Genomic DNA, 21,465 nt, shown 5'->3' with positions numbered 1-21,465 from the left:
CAAGCTGTCAGACCCAGCTAACTGGCTGAGAATCAACAGGACCAATGGTCAAATCACCACCATGGCACTGCTGGACAGAGAGTCCATGTACGTGAAAAACAACGTGTATGAGGCCACCTTCCTGGCCTTCGACAATGGTAAGTCTGGTAAGTCACTGTGTGTGTGTGTGTGTGTGTGTGTGTGTGTGTGTGTGTGTGTGTGTGTGTGTGTGTGTGTGTGTGTGTGTGTGTGTGTGTGTGTGTGTGCGCGCGCGTGTGGGTGCGTGCGTGTGTGTGTGCGCGCGTGTGGGTGCGTGCGTGCGTCATGAGGTGAAAACAAGCATGTGGGGTGAGTGCATGTGATTGACTGCACACGTTTCACCTGTATCCTCTGTGCATCTTGTGGAAAACAGAGCAGTAAAAGTCGATGAGCAGCATACTAGTATCATCACTGATCGATCTATAAAAGTGTTACAAACAGAGATTGCTTGCTCTGAAGTGGAAGGAATTCTAGGTGTTTTTATAAAACCAAAAAGAGGGATGGGTTTCCAGGGGAAGAGCTACTTCTATAGCCCTGAAGCACGCCGATTTAAATGCAACAACGTGTTGACTACCCTATTGATTCGTAAGGCCGGCCTCAGCAAGGGGATATATTCCACTTTGATTGAAATTCTCTTTATGTATTCTGCTCAAGCGAAGCAAGAGAACCAACAAAGCACCGGGCCAATCATAACCGACAAGTTGGTCGATGGGCCTTGAGGCTCTGTTCAGCAGACCTATACATACAAAATACATCAACTTACTGCTGGATGGAAAAAAAACAGTTGAACCCGCTTTGGTGAGCTGCTGGTTTTAGCTCTATCTATGCAGGACTGCATCACACATTTAGCCCTGCCCTTGATATTGTGGGTGTGTATGTGAGAGATTCTTTGCAGTTTTTTTTTTGTATTATGCAAATTATATTATGGTTACAATATCCAGGCTAATTTCTAAATAAGATTTTTTTCTTAGCTGAGTAAAATAGCTAAATCAGTAGTAATTTGATGAACACAGCTCAATTATAATGACAGATTTGTTTCGGTTTTTCCTGATTGGTTTTGCACATCATGCATAATTTTAAGTAATTTTATTTTAAAGAACCATACCAGCCTTTTGACACGTGGGTGACACACTTTGATAGGATTTCATTTCTCAAAATCTTTAAATCTTTAATCTTTAAATATCTTTTTCAATTTGAGATATATCGGCTTATTCATGATTGTTGTTAAAGTTGTTGAACCCTGTTCTATCCCTTTAGAATAAGGGTCAACCATAAAAATGTAATTCAACATGAAAGGTTTTTTCCATCCTTTTGTAGTTTCCTCTTGGCTCTGTTTTATCTGTCCATAACTGAGAATAATCATACTTTTTTTTTTTTTTTTTTTAAGGGGGCTAGTGAATCATGGTGTGTGTGTGATATGAAATGTCCAGTACCTCCCCAGTGTCCCCCTGAGTGCCTCCCCAGTGTTCCCCTGAGTGCCTCCCCAGTGTGCCCCTGAGTGCCTCCCCAGGGTCTCCCCAGTGCCTCCCCAGTGTGCCCCTGAGTGCCTCCCCAGTGCCTCCCCAGTGTACCCCTGAGTGCCTCCCCAGTGTGCCCCTGAGTGCCTCCCCAGGGTCTCCCCAGTGCCTCCCCAATATCTCCCCAGTGCCTCCCCAGTGTCTGCCCAGTGCCTCCCCAGTGTCCCCCCCCCCCCCGAGTGCCTCCCCAGTGTCCCCCTGAGTGCCTCCCCAGTGTCCCCCTGAGTGCCTCCCCAGTGTCCCCCTGAGTGCCTCCCCAGTGTCCCCCTGAGTGCCTCCCCAGTGTCCCCTCAGTGCCTCCCCAGTGTCCCCTCAGTGCCTCCCCAGTGTCCCCTCAGTGCCTCCTCAGTGTCCCCTCAGTGTCTCCCCAGTGTTCCCCTGAGTGCCTCCCCAGTGTGCCCCTGAGTGCCTCCCCAGTGTCCCCCTGAGTGCCTCCCCAGTGTCCCCCTGAGTGCCTCCCCAGTGTCCCCCTCAGTGCCTCCCCAGTGTCCCCTCAGTGCCTCCCCAGTGTCCCCTCAGTGCCTCCTCAGTGTCCCCTCAGTGTCTCCCCAGTGTTCCCCTGAGTGCCTCCCCAGTGTGCCCCTGAGTGCCTCCCCAGGGTCTCCCCAGTGCCTCCCCAATATCTCCCCAGTGCCTCCCCAGTGTCTGCCCAGTGCCTCCCCAGTGTCCCCCCCCCCGAGTGCCTCCCCAGTGTCCCCCTGAGTGCCTCCCCAGTGTCCCCCTGAGTGCCTCCCCAGTGTCCCCCTGAGTGCCTCCCCAGTGTCCCCTCAGTGCCTCCCCAGTGTCCCCTCAGTGCCTCCCCAGTGTCCCCTCAGTGCCTCCTCAGTGTCCCCTCAGTGTCTCCCCAGTGTTCCCCTGAGTGCCTCCCCAGTGTGCCCCTGAGTGCCTCCCCAGTGTCCCCCTGAGTGCCTCCCCAGTGTCCCCCTGGGTGCCTCCCCAGTGTCCCCCTCAGTGCCTCCCCAGTGTCCCCTCAGTGCCTCCCCAGTGTCCCCTCAGTGCCTCCTCAGTGTCCCCTCAGTGTCTCCCCAGTGTTCCCCTGAGTGCCTCCCCAGTGTGCCCCTGAGTGCCTCCCCAGTGCCTCCCCAGTGTCTCCCAGTGCCTGACCAGTGTCTCCCCGTGCCTCCCCAGTGCCTGCCCAGTGTCCCCCAGTGTCCCCCCAGTGTCTCCAATCGCAATACAAGAGCAATAATACGAATTAATCTTAATTTATTAATCCTATTAATTAATTAATCAAAATTTTCGACGCGCGGCCAAAGGCCGCGCGCCATAAGCCCCCCCCCCCCCCCCCCACGCCCAGCACCATGCCAAAGCTTTTTCCTGCAGGAAACACTGATGAGCGCATAGTGTAATAACAGATTCTTTGCAAATAATAATGTTTTACATTAAAATCATTACGTAGCCGCTCATAATATAATAACAGTTCATAATGTAACTGCTCATAAGTGTTTCATCTCAGTATCATGGTCAGTATCATGTCAACTCCAATGTTATTCACAGTACAACAGAGCCCCCTTCTTGTTTTGCATGATTCTGCTGTTTTGCACTTTGGCTCAGCAAAGATGGAAGATGTGCGTGCGTTATAATTTGTTCGTTGACGGTATCATAGTCAGTAATCAGTATATTGGGTAATATACCTAAACCTAACCTCAAAACCCTGTCCACCTGTGCGAAATACTGGGGGGGAAAAGACTCTCCCAGGATACAACCACAGTGACAACACAGAAATGTGTGTGGGGAGGAATTAATTGGCACACATTTTGGCCTATAGCTCTTGAACCGTAGGTCGTACAATCGAAATGATCTTTCTTTCTTTCTTTTTTTAGTTTTTTACTTTGTTTGCCCACAATACGTTACCCATGTGACCTGAGGAACACATTTTTCTATGAATCACACTTTAGCATTGAAGTGGATCTCCTACCTTTCCTTTTCTATCTAAAGTTGAAACCCTGACCCCAGCTATCTATCTAAAGTTGAAACCCTGACCCCAGCTAATTTAGATGGATATTTGGTAATCGTCACTGTCGCATTACAAAGTATGGGATAAGCTTCACCTCATCACACCTCACTTCATTACTAACTTCTATCCTTAAATCTTCCTATATCTCCCTGTGCTGCCCCTCCTTCACCCAGGCTCTCCTCAGGCCAGTGGGACAGGTACGCTACAGATCTACCTGATCGATGTCAACGACAACGCTCCTGTGCTGATGCCCAAGGGGGCCCAGGTGTGCGAGCGTGCGCGCCACAGCTCCAAGGTCAACATTACGGCCTCGGACGCTGATGCTGACCCCAACGTGGGGCCGTTTGTCTTCGAACTGCCCTCCTACCCCACCAGCGTCCGCCGCAACTGGACCATCTCGCGACTCAACGGTAGGACATAGAAGCAGACCATCTGACGCCATGCTTTTTGAACTACAAATCACAGAACAGTCGTCCCTCCAGTCTATGGGATAGTCTATTCTCAAATTAAGTTACGGCATTGGTTTGCCTAGCAACAGACAAGCCAATCAACAATTACCGGTCTACTGGATGTAGTTTTTGCTCTTTAGTGTTCTACAATTCTCCAAAAGTTCTACCTTTTATTGAGGATACTACAGCCTCATATATTTCCCCATTTTTTCCAAGCATTCAGTTCAACTTAGTTACTTGGTTACAGTATTGAGCAGCAGTGATGCATATTCCATGTTGAAATCTCTGCTACAAATACCATGTCACATAACTGGTCACATGAAGATGGGACAAATAGAAATGGACCAACTGGTCTTGCACCATTACTGTATACAGTATGTCCACTGAATTAAATGATGCACTTTTCCTGATGGATGCTGAGACGCCCACTGCACAGTGTCCACAGACAGGGGCCCACAAGGGACATCAAGGGAAAACAAAGTATTGTTCTAAACTACAAAGAGGAATCTAAAGCTTTTACAAAATGTCCCACAAAGCTCAGCGAGGGAGAATGCCACCGTCCGGTGTTGACGTATGATCTGTCGTTTGTGACAAATGAGATCCATTCATCTCTCTGTCCCCTGACCAAGCGATCTGTCACCTAATCCACCCAGATGGATGTATCACAGCGGTTGTCTTGAGGACAAATCTGATCACATACGTGGGTTCTTCTCCCACAGAGGCTCTTGTCTTATCATGATAGATGCTCAAGGTTATGTGCTCTGTTCATGTCTTTAGAGCCCCCGTGGGCATGCATTTATGTGTCTGAACGATATGTTTTGGTCATGTCATAGCCGTTGTCCTTTAACCCATTCTGAACAGGAACCCCTTTTGGTGTCAGCATTAGGTTATGCTTTAGCTATTGAAAAATAGCAGATCTACAAGCTCATAGCGTGCCACCGAGTGGCGCGCTACGAGCTTGTAGGTCTGCTATTTTTGAAAAATCGAAGAACGACTGACATTTTTTTGAATCTGATCTCGGGTCAGAATGGGTTAATCAGACCAGTGTGTGTCCAGTGGAAACCTCGTATGAATCTGATCTCAGGTCAGAATGGGTTAACATGTCATTTTGCTCAACACCTACACACATTTTGTGGGTACACATCTTGACACCAAATCAAGATCAATCAAAAAATATGAGTATAATCCAGAGTACTGACACAGAGGAGTACTGACACAGAGGAGTACTGACACAGAGGGTATACTCTGTTGGGAGCCCAAAACGGTTACTTTTCAGGATTCAAATAAAAACAATAGCAAAGACAGCTGATCTGCAAACTCAGTGTGTTGTGTTGCTTTGCACCGCAATTCCAGCTTGTGGATCTGCTACTTTTGAGGACGCTTTAGTACAGTGGTTCCCAAAGTGGGGTCCGGGGACCCCCAGGGGTACCTGAGGGAGTTCCAGGGGGGGACCCATCTATTTTGTTCATGTTCATAAAGTGCTAAAGTGTTTAAAGCAGTGGTTCCCAAACTTTTTCATGTCAAGGACCCCCAAATTGACACTACTTAGCCCGTGGACCCCCATTTGAAAAGATATGCCAGGGACCCCCAATAATACATTTAGCGTCTACATGTAGACGTACACATTTAGACGTCTACATTTAGACGTCTACATTTAGACGTCTGTATAGTGTATACATTTAGACATCTACATTTAGACGTCTACATTTAAACGTCTACATTTAGACGTATACATTTATTTGTTATCCGTGTTGCGAGGATGAGGGGGTACCTGGAAAAAGATCTACCCCAAAAGGGGTACCTGGTCCAAAAAAGTTTGGGAACCCCTGCTTTAGTATGATCAAGTAGGACGTTAATTTATGAAAAAACACAAAAAAATTATAATATGGAGATAAGAGGTTTCTGCCCGACAGCAACAACAATATGCATTCAGATACAGAAGCATCATATCGTTGCTGACGGGGACAAAACCTTTTGTTTTTCCAATGAATGTCCTACTTTGTCAGACATACAACACTGTTGTGCAAAAGTAGTGAAATTACCATTAACCCATTCTGAACGGGAACCCATTTTTGGTGTTAGCATCATGTTATGCTATAGCTATTTAAAAATAGCAGATCTACAAGCTCATAGCGCGCCACAGAGTGGCGCGCTACGAGCTTGTAGGTCTGCTATTTTTGAAAAATCGAAGAACGACTGACATTTTTTTAATCTGATCTCGGGTCAGAATGGGTTCATCAGACCAGTGTGTGTCCAGTGGAAACCTCGTATGAATCTGATCTCAGGTCAGAATGGGTTAAACATATATTCACTTATATATTTGTCTCTGTCTTTCTTCCTTAACTCCCCATCCCTGACATGCACACCGCCGTGCCACCCGTCGCTGACGCACCCTCTCCGTAACCCACCCCCACCCTCGCCCTCGCGCTCTCCTTGTTGCAGGTGATTATGCCCAGTTGAGGCTGAAGATTCCCTACCTGGAGGGAGACGTGTATGAGATCCCTGTCATCGTCTCGGACTCGGGAAACCCTCCTTTGTCCAACCGCTCCGTGATCAGGGTCAAGGTGTGTCCCTGTGACGAGAACGGGGACTGTACCACGACGGGGGCTGTGGCGGCGGCCGGCCTGGGCACCGGAGCCATCATAGCCATACTCATCTGCATCATCATACTGCTCAGTGAGTATAGCAAACAGTGGCTTGGGATCCTGGATCCATGTCTGTGTCGCAGATGCATTTTGTGTGGGTAAATATGGGATGAATTAAAAATAAATCACAAACGTTTTATGAGTTAAAAAGGAATTAAACATAAAAGTCTAAATCAAATAAAAAATAGAAAACAGTCCATAACTAGAAGCTATTTTCACTCGTTTGGGTGCCGGGAGACATCAAATGTCTCTTTTTGGTCTCAAGCTAAAAAGTGGGAACCACTGGTATATGTCAGATAACATAAGACATGTGCAAATCCAAGTAATTGATTCTTATTGACTATCTGCTAATACCAATATGATCCATAATTTTAAACCATTTTTTTAGATCAATTTGTGTAAAAATAGAGGAGGAGAAATTAATCAGATGTATCAAATGCTGTTTCCTCAAAGTATGCCTTGATCAGGTCTAATTTTCATCTTGGATACCAGCTCAGCACACCACTACTAGGATAAAGAAAAAACACACACACACACACACACACACACACACACACACACACACACACACACACACACACACACACACACACACACACACTTTATGGTTGTCCATCGAATCCGATGATGTCCACTTATTATGTCCTTATTGGTGGGCTCTCAGATGGCTGGAGAGTCCAATCCTGGAACGAGATTTCTATCGCAGGTGGGCCATGTGTAGGTTGTAGTGGTGGCGGTCGTACTGGCAGTCATGGGTGTGTTCCTCTTAAGTCTTTTTTGGATAACCAGAAGAGAATTCTGGGAACCTCAATGTTAAATTGGTATTTTTTGTGTGTTCTCCGCTCGGCGCTCAAGGCACTGTACTGACAGCATGTGCATCTAAATTTTGGTCCCACTGCAGTAATTTGATCCCAGGACAGACTAATCATTTCAGCACTTCATGCTCTTCTCTACTGATCAGCGCTCAGTACAGGCCTTCCCGGAGCGACTTGGGTATTACGCATAATGACAAACAGACCCAAGATTCGAGGTAATAGAATCAGTACTGACCCGGCCCGAGAGGTCATGGTAAAACAGGTCTCGGTTCCTGTCGGGTATTTTCTGTACCAGCGGACCAGTGAAGAGCTCTTCCATACAGTGGGTCTTCGGGAACATGGATCACATGTCCAAGCCAGATCAGTTGGTAATGCGATGATCATGGTATATAATAAATGGTGCATTCATATAGCGCCTTTATCCAAGGCGCTTTACATAGATTCACCCATTCACATACCGATGCCAGAGGAAACCATGCAATGCACCAACCTGCACATCGGGAGCAATTTGGGGTTCAGAGTCTTGCTCAAGGACACTTCGACACTAACTCTGCGCCCGGGTTCGAACTGGGAACCTTGCTGTTGCCATCGGTCACTCTACCCCTGAGTCACTGCCGCCTTGTCCCGCCTCCTGGCCTCAATATTCCTGCAGTTGGTCTTTCCAAGTATTTCAGTATGATGCACCAAATCACGCCAGGGGAGCCCCAGGATGCGACGTAGGCATGTACGCATCCCATATGGAAACGCTCCAGGGACTTGATGTATGTGGTCCATGCTTCACAGCTGTAGAGGAGGGTGGTGATGTAGACAGCTGCCTTAGTGTGTAGGTGGAGGTTATTATATTCTCGAAGAACGAAGACCGGGCATTGCAGTCTCCCAAAGGCAGCTGATGGTGAAGACAGACAGAGTGTGTGGGCTACAGAGTGTGTGGAGCTCCATTGGCAGGCTACTTAATTCTGTCTTGGTGGTGTTAACAGTCAGACTGACATGCTGCACGCAAAGCCTTAAGGATGGACTGAGGATACTTGAGGACCCGTTATCTGGAAGGTTTGCCTAGCCTGAAATCCACATGTTGCAGCTATTATACTCAAGCTGGATGGACTGACACACACACACACACACACGCACGTACGCAACGCACAGGAACACACGCACAGGGGCACGCGCACACACACACACACACACACACACACACACACACACACACACACACACACACACACACACACACACACACACACACACACATTATGTGCCTTGCAGGCATGGTGTTACTGTTCTCTGTGTGTCTTGCAGGCATGGTGTTACTGTTCTCTGTGTGTCTTGCAGGCATGGTGTTACTGTTCTCTGTGTCTTGCAGGCATGGTGTTACTGTTCTCTGTGTGTCTTGCAGGCATGGTGTTACTGTTCTCTGTGTGTCTTGCAGGCATGGTGTTACTGTTCGTAGTGTGGATGAAACGCAGGGAGAAGGAGCGCCAGGCCAAGCCTCTGCTCATCGACCCTGAAGACGATGTCAGAGACAACATCCTCAAGTACGACGAGGAGGGAGGCGGAGAGGAGGACCAGGTATGCAGACACGCACGCACACAGTATTTTAACTCTATAATTGCGGCTAGCTGTTAACATAAACCCCAGTTCCCAGTGCCACCATACGCGTTCACTTTAAAAGACGGAGTTTGAACGCCCCCCCCCCCCACACACACACACACACACACACACTCGCTACACACACTCGCTACACATTAGAACAAGCACACAAGATTTACCTTTCGTCAGAAGCTTTTACATGGCGGCGTGGCAGCGTCAGTATCCTGGTGTCAGTATGGTCAGTATCCTGGTGTCAGTATGGTCAGTATCCTGGTGTCAGTGATAGTCAGTATCCTGGTGTCAGTGATAGTCAGTATCCTGGTATCAGTGATGGTCAGTATCCTGGTGTCAGTGATGGTCAATATCCTGGTGTCAGTGATGGTCAATATCCTGGTGTCAGTGATGGTCAGTATCCTGGTATCAGTGATGGTCAGTATCCTGGTGTCAGTGATGGTCAATATCCTGGTGTCAGTATGGTCAGTATCCTGGTGTCAGTGATAGTCAGTATCCTGGTATCAGTGATGGTCAATATCCTGGTGTCAGTGATGGTCAGTATCCTGGTGTCAGTATGGTGAGTATCCTGGTGTCAGTATGGTCAATATCCTGGTGTCAGTGATGGTCAGTATCCTGGTGTCAGTATGGTGAGTATCCTGGTGTCAGTATGGTCAATATCCTGGTGTCAGTGATGGTCAGTATCCTGGTATCAGTGATAGTCAGTATCCTGGTGTCAGTGATGGTCAATATCCTGGTGTCAGTGATGGTCAGTATCCTGGTATCAGTGATGGTCAGTATCCTGGTGTCAGTGATAGTCAGTATCCTGGTGTCAGTGATAGTCAGTATCCTGGTATCAGTGATAGTCAGTATCCTGGTGTCAGTGATAGTCAGTATCCTGGTGTCAGTGATAGTCAGTATCCTGATGTCAGTGATGGTCAGAATCCTGGTGTCAGTGATAGTCAGTATCCTGATGTCAGTGATGGTCAGTATCCTGGTGTCAGTATGGTGAGTATCCTGGTGTCAGTATGGTCAGTATCCTGGTGTCAGTGATGGTCAGTATCCTGGTATCAGTGATAGTCAGTATCCTGGTGTCAGTGATAGTCAGTATCCTGGTGTCAGTGATGGTCAGTATCCTGGTATCAGTGATAGTCAGTATCCTGGTGTCAGTGATGGTCAGTATCCTGGTATCAGTGATAGTCAGTATCCTGATGTCAGTGATGGTCAGTATCCTGGTGTCAGTATGGTGAGTATCCTGGTGTCAGTATGGTCAGTATCCTGGTGTCAGTGATGGTCAGTATCCTGGTATCAGTGATAGTCAGTATCCTGGTGTCAGTGATAGTCAGTATCCTGGTGTCAGTAATGGTCAGTATCCTGGTATCAGTGATAGTCAGTATCCTGGTGTCAGTGATAGTCAGTATCCTGGTGTCAGTGATGGTCAGTATCCTGGTATCAGTGATAGTCAGTATCCTGGTGTCAGTGATGGTCAGTATCCTGGTATCAGTGATAGTCAGTATCCACTATCCTGATGTCAGTGATGGTCAGTATCCTGGTGTCAGTATGGTGAGTATCCTGGTGTCAGTATGGTCAGTATCCTGGTATCAGTGATGGTCAGTATCCTGGTGTCAGTGATAGTCAGTATCCTGGTGTCAGTGATGGTCAGTATCCTGGTGTCAGTATGGTGAGTATCCTGGTGTCAGTATGGTCAGTATCCTGGTGTCAGTATGGTCAGTATCCTGGTGTCAGTGATAGTCAGTATCCTGGTGTCAGTATGGTGAGTATCCTGGTGTCAGTATGGTCAGTATCCTGGTGTCAGTATGGTCAGTATCCTGGTATCAGTGATGGTCAGTATCCTGGTGTCAGTATCGTTGTCAGAATGCTGAAGTACTGTGTAGAATTTGTTTATTCAGTCTCATGCCGCCATCAATGAGATGGTACTCTGGCCTGCACTCCACAGTGGTGAACCATGTGGCTGTCTGCTTGCATGATCAGCAACTTGCGCGTGCCATGAGCAGGACCTCATTAGTGTGATTGCCCTGAGGGCAATCATACTATTGTTTTACTGCTCTGTTTATTTTGACGTGCTACTCCTTCCACAGTTTTTGTCGCACGCACTCGAGCCATATGTCAAAACGACGGGCTACATCGGGAATCGTGTGCTTGTATTTTGCTAAGACATTTGTTGGATAATTTAATTGATTGATGGGAAAATGGGAAAATGCAAAAACTCACTTTCAAGTATTTTTTCCTCTGAGACCGTAAGGGCTATACTTACAAGACTTGGAGGAGAGATTCATAATAATTACTAAAATTAATTACCTTAGAAGTATACCGGTCGGCCTCATGGTGGCGCTATAACAGCCAACTTTACGTTTTTGGGTATAACTCTTGAACCGTAGGTCGTAAAATCAAAATGTTTTTTCCCCTGGATTCCTTGGGTCATGACGCATCTCCCCATATAGGTCACGCCCATTTGCGTCTAGATAGATTTCCCGCCATTTTGAATTTTGTTCAAAACACACTTTTTGCTCCTCCTCCTACAGATTTTGTCCAAATCTCAAAAAAATCGGTACACATGATCTCCGGACCTATCCGATTAAAACAGCACAGTCAGAATTTAGATCTTCTGTATCGTTAGGCCGTAATCGTCTTCCGAAGTTAGTGGGAGGGGCCTATTTTACAAAAAACGCCACAACTCAAGCACGGAATGTCCGATCCATCCCAAATCTGAATCACGTGTCGAGGGTGGCTTAATCAACGCGGAGCCAAAAGCGATTCCATTTTCGACGGCTGCGATGTAGGCAATCACACTTTGCAATTTCCCGGAATTGCCTCTTTCTAGTTATAATAGTGTTCCGTCAGTAAAAATAAATAAATAAATAAAATCACCATTGCACTGCCAGGCTATTTCAGATCAATATTTTGCATTTGTATTGTGATTAAAAAAGTCAGAGTAAGTACATGGGGAAATTCACTGACACACATAAAGTCAAATAAAGCCTACAGCTCATGGGTCACGACAAAACAATCCTGTATTATAATTATTATTTTTTGTCACAGAGAGCAGAAGACCCAAACAGTCTTTGGCTGATCTTTGTCTCCAATGCAGGACTATGACCTGAGCCAGCTACAGCAACCCGAGTCTCTGGACCACATCATAAATAAACCATCAGGAGTTCGGCGGGTGGACGAGAGACCTGTGATTTCTGAGTCCCAGTACCCTGTCAGACCCAGTCTGCCTCACCCTGGAGACATAGGAGACTTTATTAACGATGTACGTTTACTGGTGGACAACAAAGTGTGTGTGTGTGTGTGTGTGTGTGTGTGTGTGTGTGTGTGTGTGCGTGTGCGTGTGCGTGCGCGTGCGCGTGCGTGTGCGTGCGTCTGATTCAGCAAGAAACTGCTCTCAATGGAGTTTTCTTTTATTTGGTTTCTGCATGCGTTGGCTGTTTCTGAATGTAAGCCTAGCTTATTTGCACTCTTATAGAGTGATGATAATAATAAACAAACGTGTGATGCATTGTTCATTTCAGCCCGTGATGACACTCGGAGTCATAGGAAAACAGATACAGCCATTCACCTCTATCCCATCTTTCTCTGGGCAGGGTCTGCGGGCGGCTGACAACGACCCCACAGCCCCTCCCTATGACTCCCTGCTGGTGTTCGACTACGAGGGCAGCGGCTCCACCGCCGGCTCCGTCAGCTCGCTCAACTCCACCAGCTCGGGGGACCAGGACTACGACTACCTCAACGACTGGGGCCCTCGCTTCAAGAAGCTGGCCGACCTCTACGGCGGAGGGGATGACGACTGAGGGAGGACAAGGAGTGGTGCCGGGGGATGGCGGGGTTGGTCTCAGACGGATGCCCCTCGAAACCACGGCCAGGGCCCAAGAACATGACATTGTAGACATGTGAGGACTGGACCCTTACGTGTGCTGTGTTAGTTAGTACACAGAAACCAAGCTCTCTCACACACACGAGCTCCACTGCAATGCAACTGTATTCTGGCTTTGATTTGTTTTTAGTGGCAAGTCTTTAGTGTGATCTTTTTTTTTTTTTTTTTACTGTGCTGGACCTGGAACTCTCTGGGGACAAATCAAGGCAGTCATGAAAGTGATGCGTGTCTCAGTGATACACTCCGACTTGGTTACTGGGACAAAACCATCTTTCACTTTAGTCTCACATGATTGAAAAGAATGTTCCGGGAAGACTCTGACTCTGACTCTCTTTCACTGTCAACTTGAATTTCCTTAGAACAGAAGCACTGTTGTTTTTTAAAGTGCCTTTTGTGGTGTGTTTTTGTATCAGACTCCTGCTATCTCAGGGTCGGTTGCCATTCGAGCGGTTTCGGGCGGCACGTTCCCTCCTGAACCCACCCCCCCCCCCCAACAAGTCCCCATCGCAACCTGTCAGTCTCTCTCTAGTCCCCTTCACAATGGTGTGGATGACCAACCCAAACAGCCAATCAAAATACAGAAGGACACAATGGGGACATGCTACAGGATAACTAGGTGAATTCAAGAAAGAGAGAACAAACTAAACAAAAAACAACCAATGGGAGTTGTTTTGGGAGGAATGAAGCCACCCTCTGTTAGAAGGACCTGCTGAGTGTCTTGTGTCATCTGGTGTGACTGTTTTTATACATATCTGACCTGTGGGGGGTTTCTAAATTAATGGAGAATGCCTGCCTTTCCTCTGTGGACTTGTGAGTCTAGGAGCCTTTATGTTCAGACGCTTGCCTGCCCTGTACGGTTTTCTGTTGCTTTCTCCACAGTGTAAAGCTTATTATAGGCATGATCTGCGTAGTAAGACAAAATGTGACAAGCAGCAGCTTGGAGAGAAGACACTGGAAGTATTGGAAGGATTTTCCTCGCCTTGAACATTCCCTTTTTTTTTATAGGTCAATGAAACTATTAAAAGGTGCATGATTTTGTTTTTTTGTTTTTCCAAAAAAATAAAAAAATGTTTTACTTAACGCACTTGTTACTATGTGGTGAGAATGTGAACATAGTCAGCGGAAACTATATGAATATACTCTGTATAAAGACACTGAGAAAAAAATAATAATACTGTAAGATACCTATTTTTGAAGTATTAATAACATAAAAGTTGCTGCTCTCTTTCTCAAGTTCTTCAGTGGGCTTAAGGATAGTTTTTTTTTTCAGTCTTTCTTTTATTCGTTTCCACGTTCATTTTCTCGTTTCGTTATCTCAATTTCATTCCACCTTTAGGTTTAGCGTTTACTTCCTTACTTTGCACCAGATGCCTGCTTGTATTTCCGTTTTCCATTCGGCGGATCAATTTAGAAGAATTTTAAGAACGCTTTGTTATACTGTTTTTTATATATATATATAAAAGCAGCCTTTCCCCGTTGTTCTGTAATGTCTTTGACAACATTTTCTCTTCTGTCGGCCTCTGAACGTGGGACAGTGGGAGATTCAATAGCCATGCCTGCTGATAGTTGTTCTATTATACGGTGTATCAGAATTCTTTTCCTAAATTCATCTAGATACTGGATATGTGCTTTAGAAAATAAACGTTACATTTTGAAAATGTGCCAGTAACGTTTTTTGAAGATTTCTTACCTTTGAGATATATTGTTCAGTACAATGAATACGTGCGCCAGGGGGTTTGTCGGAATCACCCAAGGGGAATCATGCTCAGAGTGATTTTTTTGTCATTGTTATACATGTCTAGAGTACGTGTGGTACTTAACATCAACCAGGATGAGCACATCAGCAACAAGCGTCTGTACGGGGCATTACCAAGTGTAACAGAGAAGATAAGCAGTAAGGAGGATGAGACTAGCTGGCCACCGACACCAAGCCAAAACTCCCGACTCCCAGCCAAAAAGCTTGTACTGTGGGAACCAACACTTTTCAAAAAACATGGGCTATAACCCATCGTTTTTGTCATTTCGTCATTTTTTTCAAATCCTCAAAAATTATGAAAAACGGCGCGCTATAGTATGCCGTACGATATGGGCTATAGCCCATGGTCCAAAATGATGAGAAACGAGGATAACTTTTTTTTTCAAAATTTCAAAAAACATGGGCTATAACCCATCGTTTTTGTCATTTCGTCATTTTTTTCAAATCCTCAAAAATGATGAAAAACGGCGCGCTATAGTATGCCGTACGATATGGGCTATAGCCCATGGTCCAAAATGATGAGAAACGAGGATAACTTTTTTTCAAAATTTCAAAAAACATGGGCTATAACCCATCGTTTTTGTCATTTCGTCATTTTTTTCAAATCCTCAAAAATGATGAAAAACGGCGCGCTATAGTATGCCGTACGATATGGGCTATAGCCCATGGTCCAAAATGATGAGAAACGAGGATAACTTTTTTTTCAAAATTTCAAAAAACATGGGCTATAACCCATCGTTTTTGTCATTTCGTCATTTTTTTCAAATCCTCAAAAATGATGAAAAACGGCGCGCTATAGTATGCCGTACGATATGGGCTATAGCCCATATCGTACGGGGTTATAGCCCATCGTATAGCCCATCGTTTTTTTAAACCACTGAGCTTAACACCTAGCATGCCCATGGGCCTTTGATTGTCAACTTAGCCTCACAATGGTTAGCCAGCTACTTTTAGTTTTGAGGGAAAATGGTCCCAAAATCTACAACTGCTTTTATTTGGTTCAAACATTCAGGAAAGCAGTTGATTATTAGATTCCAGCATTAAAACTTTGCATTATGTCTGAAGTAGTTTATACACAACTGACATGTAACAATGTTACAAAGATATTAAAAACATGAAAAAAAATTCCACTATTTCCGCTTTCCGCAATTTCCAATTTTTGCAATTTCCAATTTCCGCAATTTCCGCTAAATTGCGGAAATTGAAAATTGCGGCAATTGCGGAAATTTCAAGGAGTTCACCGAGGTCTGCATTGCATTCTGGATGCTTCTGGCTGGAGGAGGCTGGCTGGCTGGCTGCATGTATGATGACGCTAAACTGCTCGCACAACATGACCTCCATAATTACAGCACAGCCGAGATGACTCATATTATCATGGTTTTTAAAGCAGTGGTTCCCAAACTTTTGTCATGTAAAGGACCCCCAAACTTGGCATTAATTATAGCCCGCGGACCCCCCATTTGAAAATATATGCTAAGGACCCCCAATGAGAGAAGATTTCAGACCTATAAAATACATTTACATCATTTGAAACAAGCCGATCTACAAGCTCACAATGTGTCGTGAATTGATGCGACGCACTGTGAGCTTGCAGATCGGCTATTTTCAAATTTGAGACATTCACATATTGTAAAGTACTTTCTACTTTTGGAACTTAAAGGTCTTTTGATACCAATACTTGTACTGTACTTTTAATCAAGCACATTTTTAATTCCAGACTTTTACGTACTTGTGACAGAGTAAGTAAAAAATGTACTTTTTTATACCTCTGGACTTCCATAATTGCAGCACAAAGATGACTCATATTTATAATGTCATGTTTTAGATACAGATATAGTGCCGCCCATCGTCCAACTGCTCATTTATGGCAAACCAAAAACTGCACACCGTGAAACTCTTTAGTGACGGTTTGTCCTAGCCTGGGAAAACCCACGCCCCCTGCTGGACAACATTTCATTAGGTTTGTCCTCTGCTCCGTTTCTCTCCCAGGTTATTCCTTCTATACCAATGAATTCCCACTTCCCACTGTTTTTCGTTGATGTATAACCTCCAAAGATGTGCTTCTCGATTAAGCTATAGGCCTACATGAGTAGTATTAAGTCGATCATGATTGGTTCGACGTATATGTCGCCGAAAAAACAGATTTTCATCATTTTTTTAATATAGCCTATATACTTATGTTGTTTGTTTTTCATGATTTTCAACGATAAAAAAAATAGAAAAATCATGAAAAAACCTGAAGACATAGCCTACTATTATCACTCCATTCAACCACCTCATTTACTTTACTAATAGATAGACATTACCAACCAAAACCCAACCTTTATTCATTGCAGCCAGCAACACCTTCCTGGATCTCAGCCAACTCCCTCCCCAGGAGTGGGGCACCCTCCCACACTGTCAGGAAATCCCAGTGGGAACTGTAACTGACTTGACTAACATTCCGTTCACCACAGCCTCCTCCTCCTCCTCCGACCGACAGCAATGTGAACCGATTAATTATGTTGAACTGTCCATCAACTGTCTGTCTGTCTGTCTGTCTGTCAGTCGTGTGTGCGTGCGTGTGTGCGCGCGCATGCGTGCGGCTTCCTTCCACACAGCTGTGATCCATACACTCTGACGGACCAATGACCGACGGTCTAGACCCGGATACAGTAGGCGGGGCTTATGATTTAAAATGGAACCGCACGCGTTCCGTAGCAGCAGTGTGTTTGGGGCGTAGCTGCAACAAGGTAAGGTTTGTTTTAGAACTGCATGGTTGTTAGCCAACATTAACTCTGTTGTTTTTTTAATATTAGTGTTGTTAGAAGGACTGTTGGTTGTTTATTGTGACTCTAAAAGGACAACAATATGAGGAATGTGTTGGTACTTTTTGAGACACAAACAAATAAACAAACAAACAAACAAACAGGTGGAAAGTAAATAATTACATCTACTGAAGTACTGTGGACAATATATTGTACTTTTATATTTTATTTGGACACTACTAGTTGTTTTGTAGATTTGGATTATTTAAAAAAAATATCCCTTTGGCTACATTGGCTACACAATTTACCACTGGGCTAGCTATATACAACCACATTTTGGCCATTTGGAAGTAGCTGATCTACAATCTCACAATGCATTGTGATGCAATGCATTGTGAGATTGTAGTTCTGCTATTTTCAGATTAATTTTTCTTTCAAACATTTGATATGGGACATTTCTGCTTAATGAGCTACATTTGGTCATTTTTTAAGTGCATTTTGATGCCATACCCTTTTACTTTAGTACATAATGGTAAAACAAGTTGTAACTGTGGCTCAGACACTTCACCCCTTTTGCAACCAGATCTTATTTGAATGATTTTTGAGACACACTTTCCTGGGGTTTTTATGTGTTAGATATTTTAGTATTTCAAAGTGTCCATGGACTCCATGATGTCATGGACACCGGGCTCACTTCCTTCCTGAACTACAATTCCCACAATGCTTTGGGCCACTGCTCCTCCTTGTGGATAGGGGGAGGGCTGTCTTACTGAGACAACATTTAGTCCAGGAAGGAAGTGAGCCCAGTGTCCATGATGACATCATGGACTCTTTGAAATACTGAAATATCTAAATGCATAAAAACCCCAGGAAAGTATTTTTTGTCTCAAACATCATTAAAATAAGATCTGGTTGCAAAAGAAAAATGCAAGAATTTCCTAAAGATGTGTTTTCTACAATGTATAATATCTGGATAAAGAGTAATGTTGGTGTATGTTTGTGTCTTACAGGTTGATCATGTGACCTTGGTGTCATGCGGTGACCTTGGCTGCAGTCTTCAGGAGATAGCTGGTATTGATAATAGAGTGTCTACTCGGCTGAGCTGAAACGAATAACGGTGTCAACGAACGCTCCCTGAGATTACGAGGCGTACGGTGCTCGGGACGTATTGTGCCATACAACCTACGCGGCTCTATTAATACCGGCTATCTTCAACCGAGTGACGGAAGGCCCCCCATGGTAATTACATACAGAACTTTTTAGCTTTTAGGCTTCATAAAATAAATGGTTGCACAAGGCAGATTATAGCCCTAGAATGTGTGTAATAATGGTGACACAGCTCTGTCAGTGACTGTTATGACTTCCAAAATGTCATCCTGTAGGCCGACAACTAATTTTCTTTTCCCCTGCCATTTCAGAAAGTGAAGCGGACTGGAGGTGTGAACTCTTCTGTTGCCACTGCTGGGTGAACTCTATGCTGTTGCCACTGCTGGGTGAACTCTATGCTGTTGCCACTGCTGGGTGCTGTTATCAGTGAAGGTTAGTTAACCGTCTGATTCCTGCTGCTTGTTTAAGTGGGCTACATGCTACCATACCATATAGGTTGTCTTTCGCGCCATGTATAATTTCACTTAATTTGTGTGTATAATGCCAGTCCACATCACAGTTATGTGATGTTTGTGGAGGCATGTGATTTATTTATCGTTTAACATAATTTACGGGTAAAGTCTGTCCACATCCACATCACATAATGCATGTTCTCTTGTGTCTCCTCTCTATTCTTTAATAAAGTTGTTTATTTTTTGTTGTCATAGTTTTTAATCGCATTTTGCTTTATTTTATTTAGGTAATTTCTTTCTTCTTGCCTATCTTTCCCTAGTTCTTCACTAGTGTTTTATGTGATGTGGAGGTGTGTGCTTTATGTCTTGTGTCATTATGGTAGCATGTAGCCCCTTAACACTGTGTTTACAGCTTACTATGCTGTAGGTCTGTGGAAACTAACAAGAGGAAGCAAATGATGACCGCTGTGTCATTTGCTTTCTTCGTTGGTGTGTGTATTTTGTTTAGTGCTGATATTGAAGGTAAGTGAGTAGTTTATTATCCTTGACTGTTGGGCAGAAACCTTGTATCTCCATAGTTCAACCTTTTGTAAATTAATTTCCTTACTTGGTCATGCTACAGTGTCACACACAAGTAGCAAATGGCCAATCTCATGAGGCAAAGATAATCCATTATTGAATATTTAAGTAGTATTCTGTTTTTCAAACCAGTGAAGTATCAGCAAGAGCTTGTGACTAAATAACATTGGAACACAGATTATTATATTAATAATATTGGATCAGTTGTTTTGGTCCATAAAAGTAACCATTTTGGACGTACAAGGTTTTTACCCAACCTTCATCTTTTCTCTCTTCTTTGCTTTAATAAAGTTATTTGTTTTTGGTCTCAGAGTTTTTAATCGCATTTTGCTTTATTGTATTGTAATTTCTTATTTCTTTCTTTCCTATCTATGACACTAGTTCTTCACTAGTGTATGTGTGAGTCGGGTCATGTCTCGCGTACAGTTTCTCATTTGGAGCTGTTTCATGTAATTTACCAGTAAAGCGTCATCACGTCAGTTCACATCAGATATGAACACAGGCCGATATGTGATGTGCATTTATGTGGGTTTTTTTAAAGGTGATTTTTCACAGCAATTGCGGCTAGCTCGTCATTCACGTCTGTTGGCATTGCGCCATATGAATTGTGTTTATTGCTGTTCATGTTGTGTACTAATGTTCATAATATTGCTGACAAATACTGGGGTGCAAAGAATGCTGCTACCTCGTATAATTTATGTCAATCGTCCACAAATGGCATAAATTGTACAGTCTTGCCCCATGTTTCCTACATGGGACAACTAGATAGAAAAATACTTGCGCCACGGAAACCTAAAGGCCAACTGCTTGGGCAGAGACCAAGAAAATCTATTTTGTTCATGTTCATAAAGCGCTCAAAGTGCTTGAAGTGAAAAGTGCAGCAGCAAACATCTAGGTCATAAGACCATTGTTCGTGCTATATTATCAGATCTAATTTGTGAGTAAAGCTTCATTACGTAAGCCCACATCACCTATGAACACAGGCCCGGTATGTGATGTGTGTTTATGTCTTGTCTCATTTCACATTTGTGAGTAAGGCTTCATCATGTCATCCCAACATCACATAATTAACTTATAGGGTTAGGGTAGGGCTAGGTATGTGATGTTGATTGATGTGATGTATGTCTTATAATGTGCAAGCTTCATCGTGTCAGTTAACATCACATTATGTGGTGTGTATTGATGTGATTTATTTATGCTGCCATTTGCAGCTAAAACTTTGGCATTGACGATGGGCCTATGACCCAAACGTTTTCTGCTGCACTTTTCACTTTTAGCACTTTGCAGCACTTTATGAGCATGACAAAATATTTTCTTAGTTTATGTCTGAGGGGTTTTCCTTAAGGTATTTGTGGAGTGAGTCTTCCGGCTTTCAATTGTATAAAGACATAAGCATGGCTATCCTTATAGTCAAGATTCAAATTGAGTGTGTAGGCTCTCTCTTTTTTTTAATTATATTGCAAAATTGAAACTGATGACTGATTTGGACCTGTAAATTATAAACAAAAACTAAGGCACTGGTGTGGTACTCCTGGTTTACCAGAACGGGGTTCAACTCCCTGCGGTGCCCTCAATTTGTTGTATTTACATGGTTCATTTTCTGCTCATTGTTTCCTTTTCATAGATGATAACCCCCAGGTTCTTTACTGTGTTTGTACTCCCTACAGTTGGGTTACAAGTCTATTTAGGGACCAAGCCCGAAGGGACTCTTGGTCCCTTATTTTTCTCTTCTCCTTCCACCAAAAATGTTAGTTCTGGCTGAACTGTGCTGTCGGGTTTTCGTCAAACTTGGCAATATGGTAGCCCTCCTTTTTTTTGGGGCTCCCAATAATTTGAAAATGACGATTTGCCCTGATTTCCCATCACCCCATCTGATCAGGACAACCTAGAGGGCAATGCCAAACGGCGAGGACACAAAGCCCACAACCATTGTCCAATAGGTGGCGCTAT

The 21,465-nt window shown here is 44.3% G+C and overlaps 1 protein-coding gene across 1 annotated transcript in view; it reads left to right on the top strand.

Moving 5' to 3' along the window:
- cdh4 (cadherin 4, type 1, R-cadherin (retinal)) overlaps positions 1-14,452 on the top strand; it is a 235,804-nt gene extending 221,352 nt beyond the window's left edge. Inside the window, exons 12-17 of the mRNA XM_080788722.1 lie at positions 1-137; positions 3,666-3,902; positions 6,384-6,617; positions 8,828-8,967; positions 12,089-12,253; positions 12,585-14,452. The exon at positions 1-137 is cut by the window's left edge and continues 6 nt beyond it. Of these exons, the coding sequence (XP_080644848.1) occupies positions 1-137; positions 3,666-3,902; positions 6,384-6,617; positions 8,828-8,967; positions 12,089-12,253; positions 12,585-12,791 (1,120 nt within the window). The 3' untranslated portion in view covers positions 12,792-14,452. The remainder of the gene's footprint in view (positions 138-3,665; positions 3,903-6,383; positions 6,618-8,827; positions 8,968-12,088; positions 12,254-12,584) is intronic.
- The last annotated feature ends 7,013 nt before the right edge of the window (positions 14,453-21,465 follow it).

The sequence above is a fragment of the Protomyctophum bolini genome (assembly GCF_963924005.1).
Source record: "Protomyctophum bolini genome assembly, chromosome: 2".
In the NCBI taxonomy this organism is placed as follows: Eukaryota; Metazoa; Chordata; class Actinopteri; order Myctophiformes; family Myctophidae; genus Protomyctophum; species Protomyctophum bolini.
Note: the sequence above shows the minus strand (reverse complement) of the source record. Positions and strands in the feature narration are given on the sequence as shown.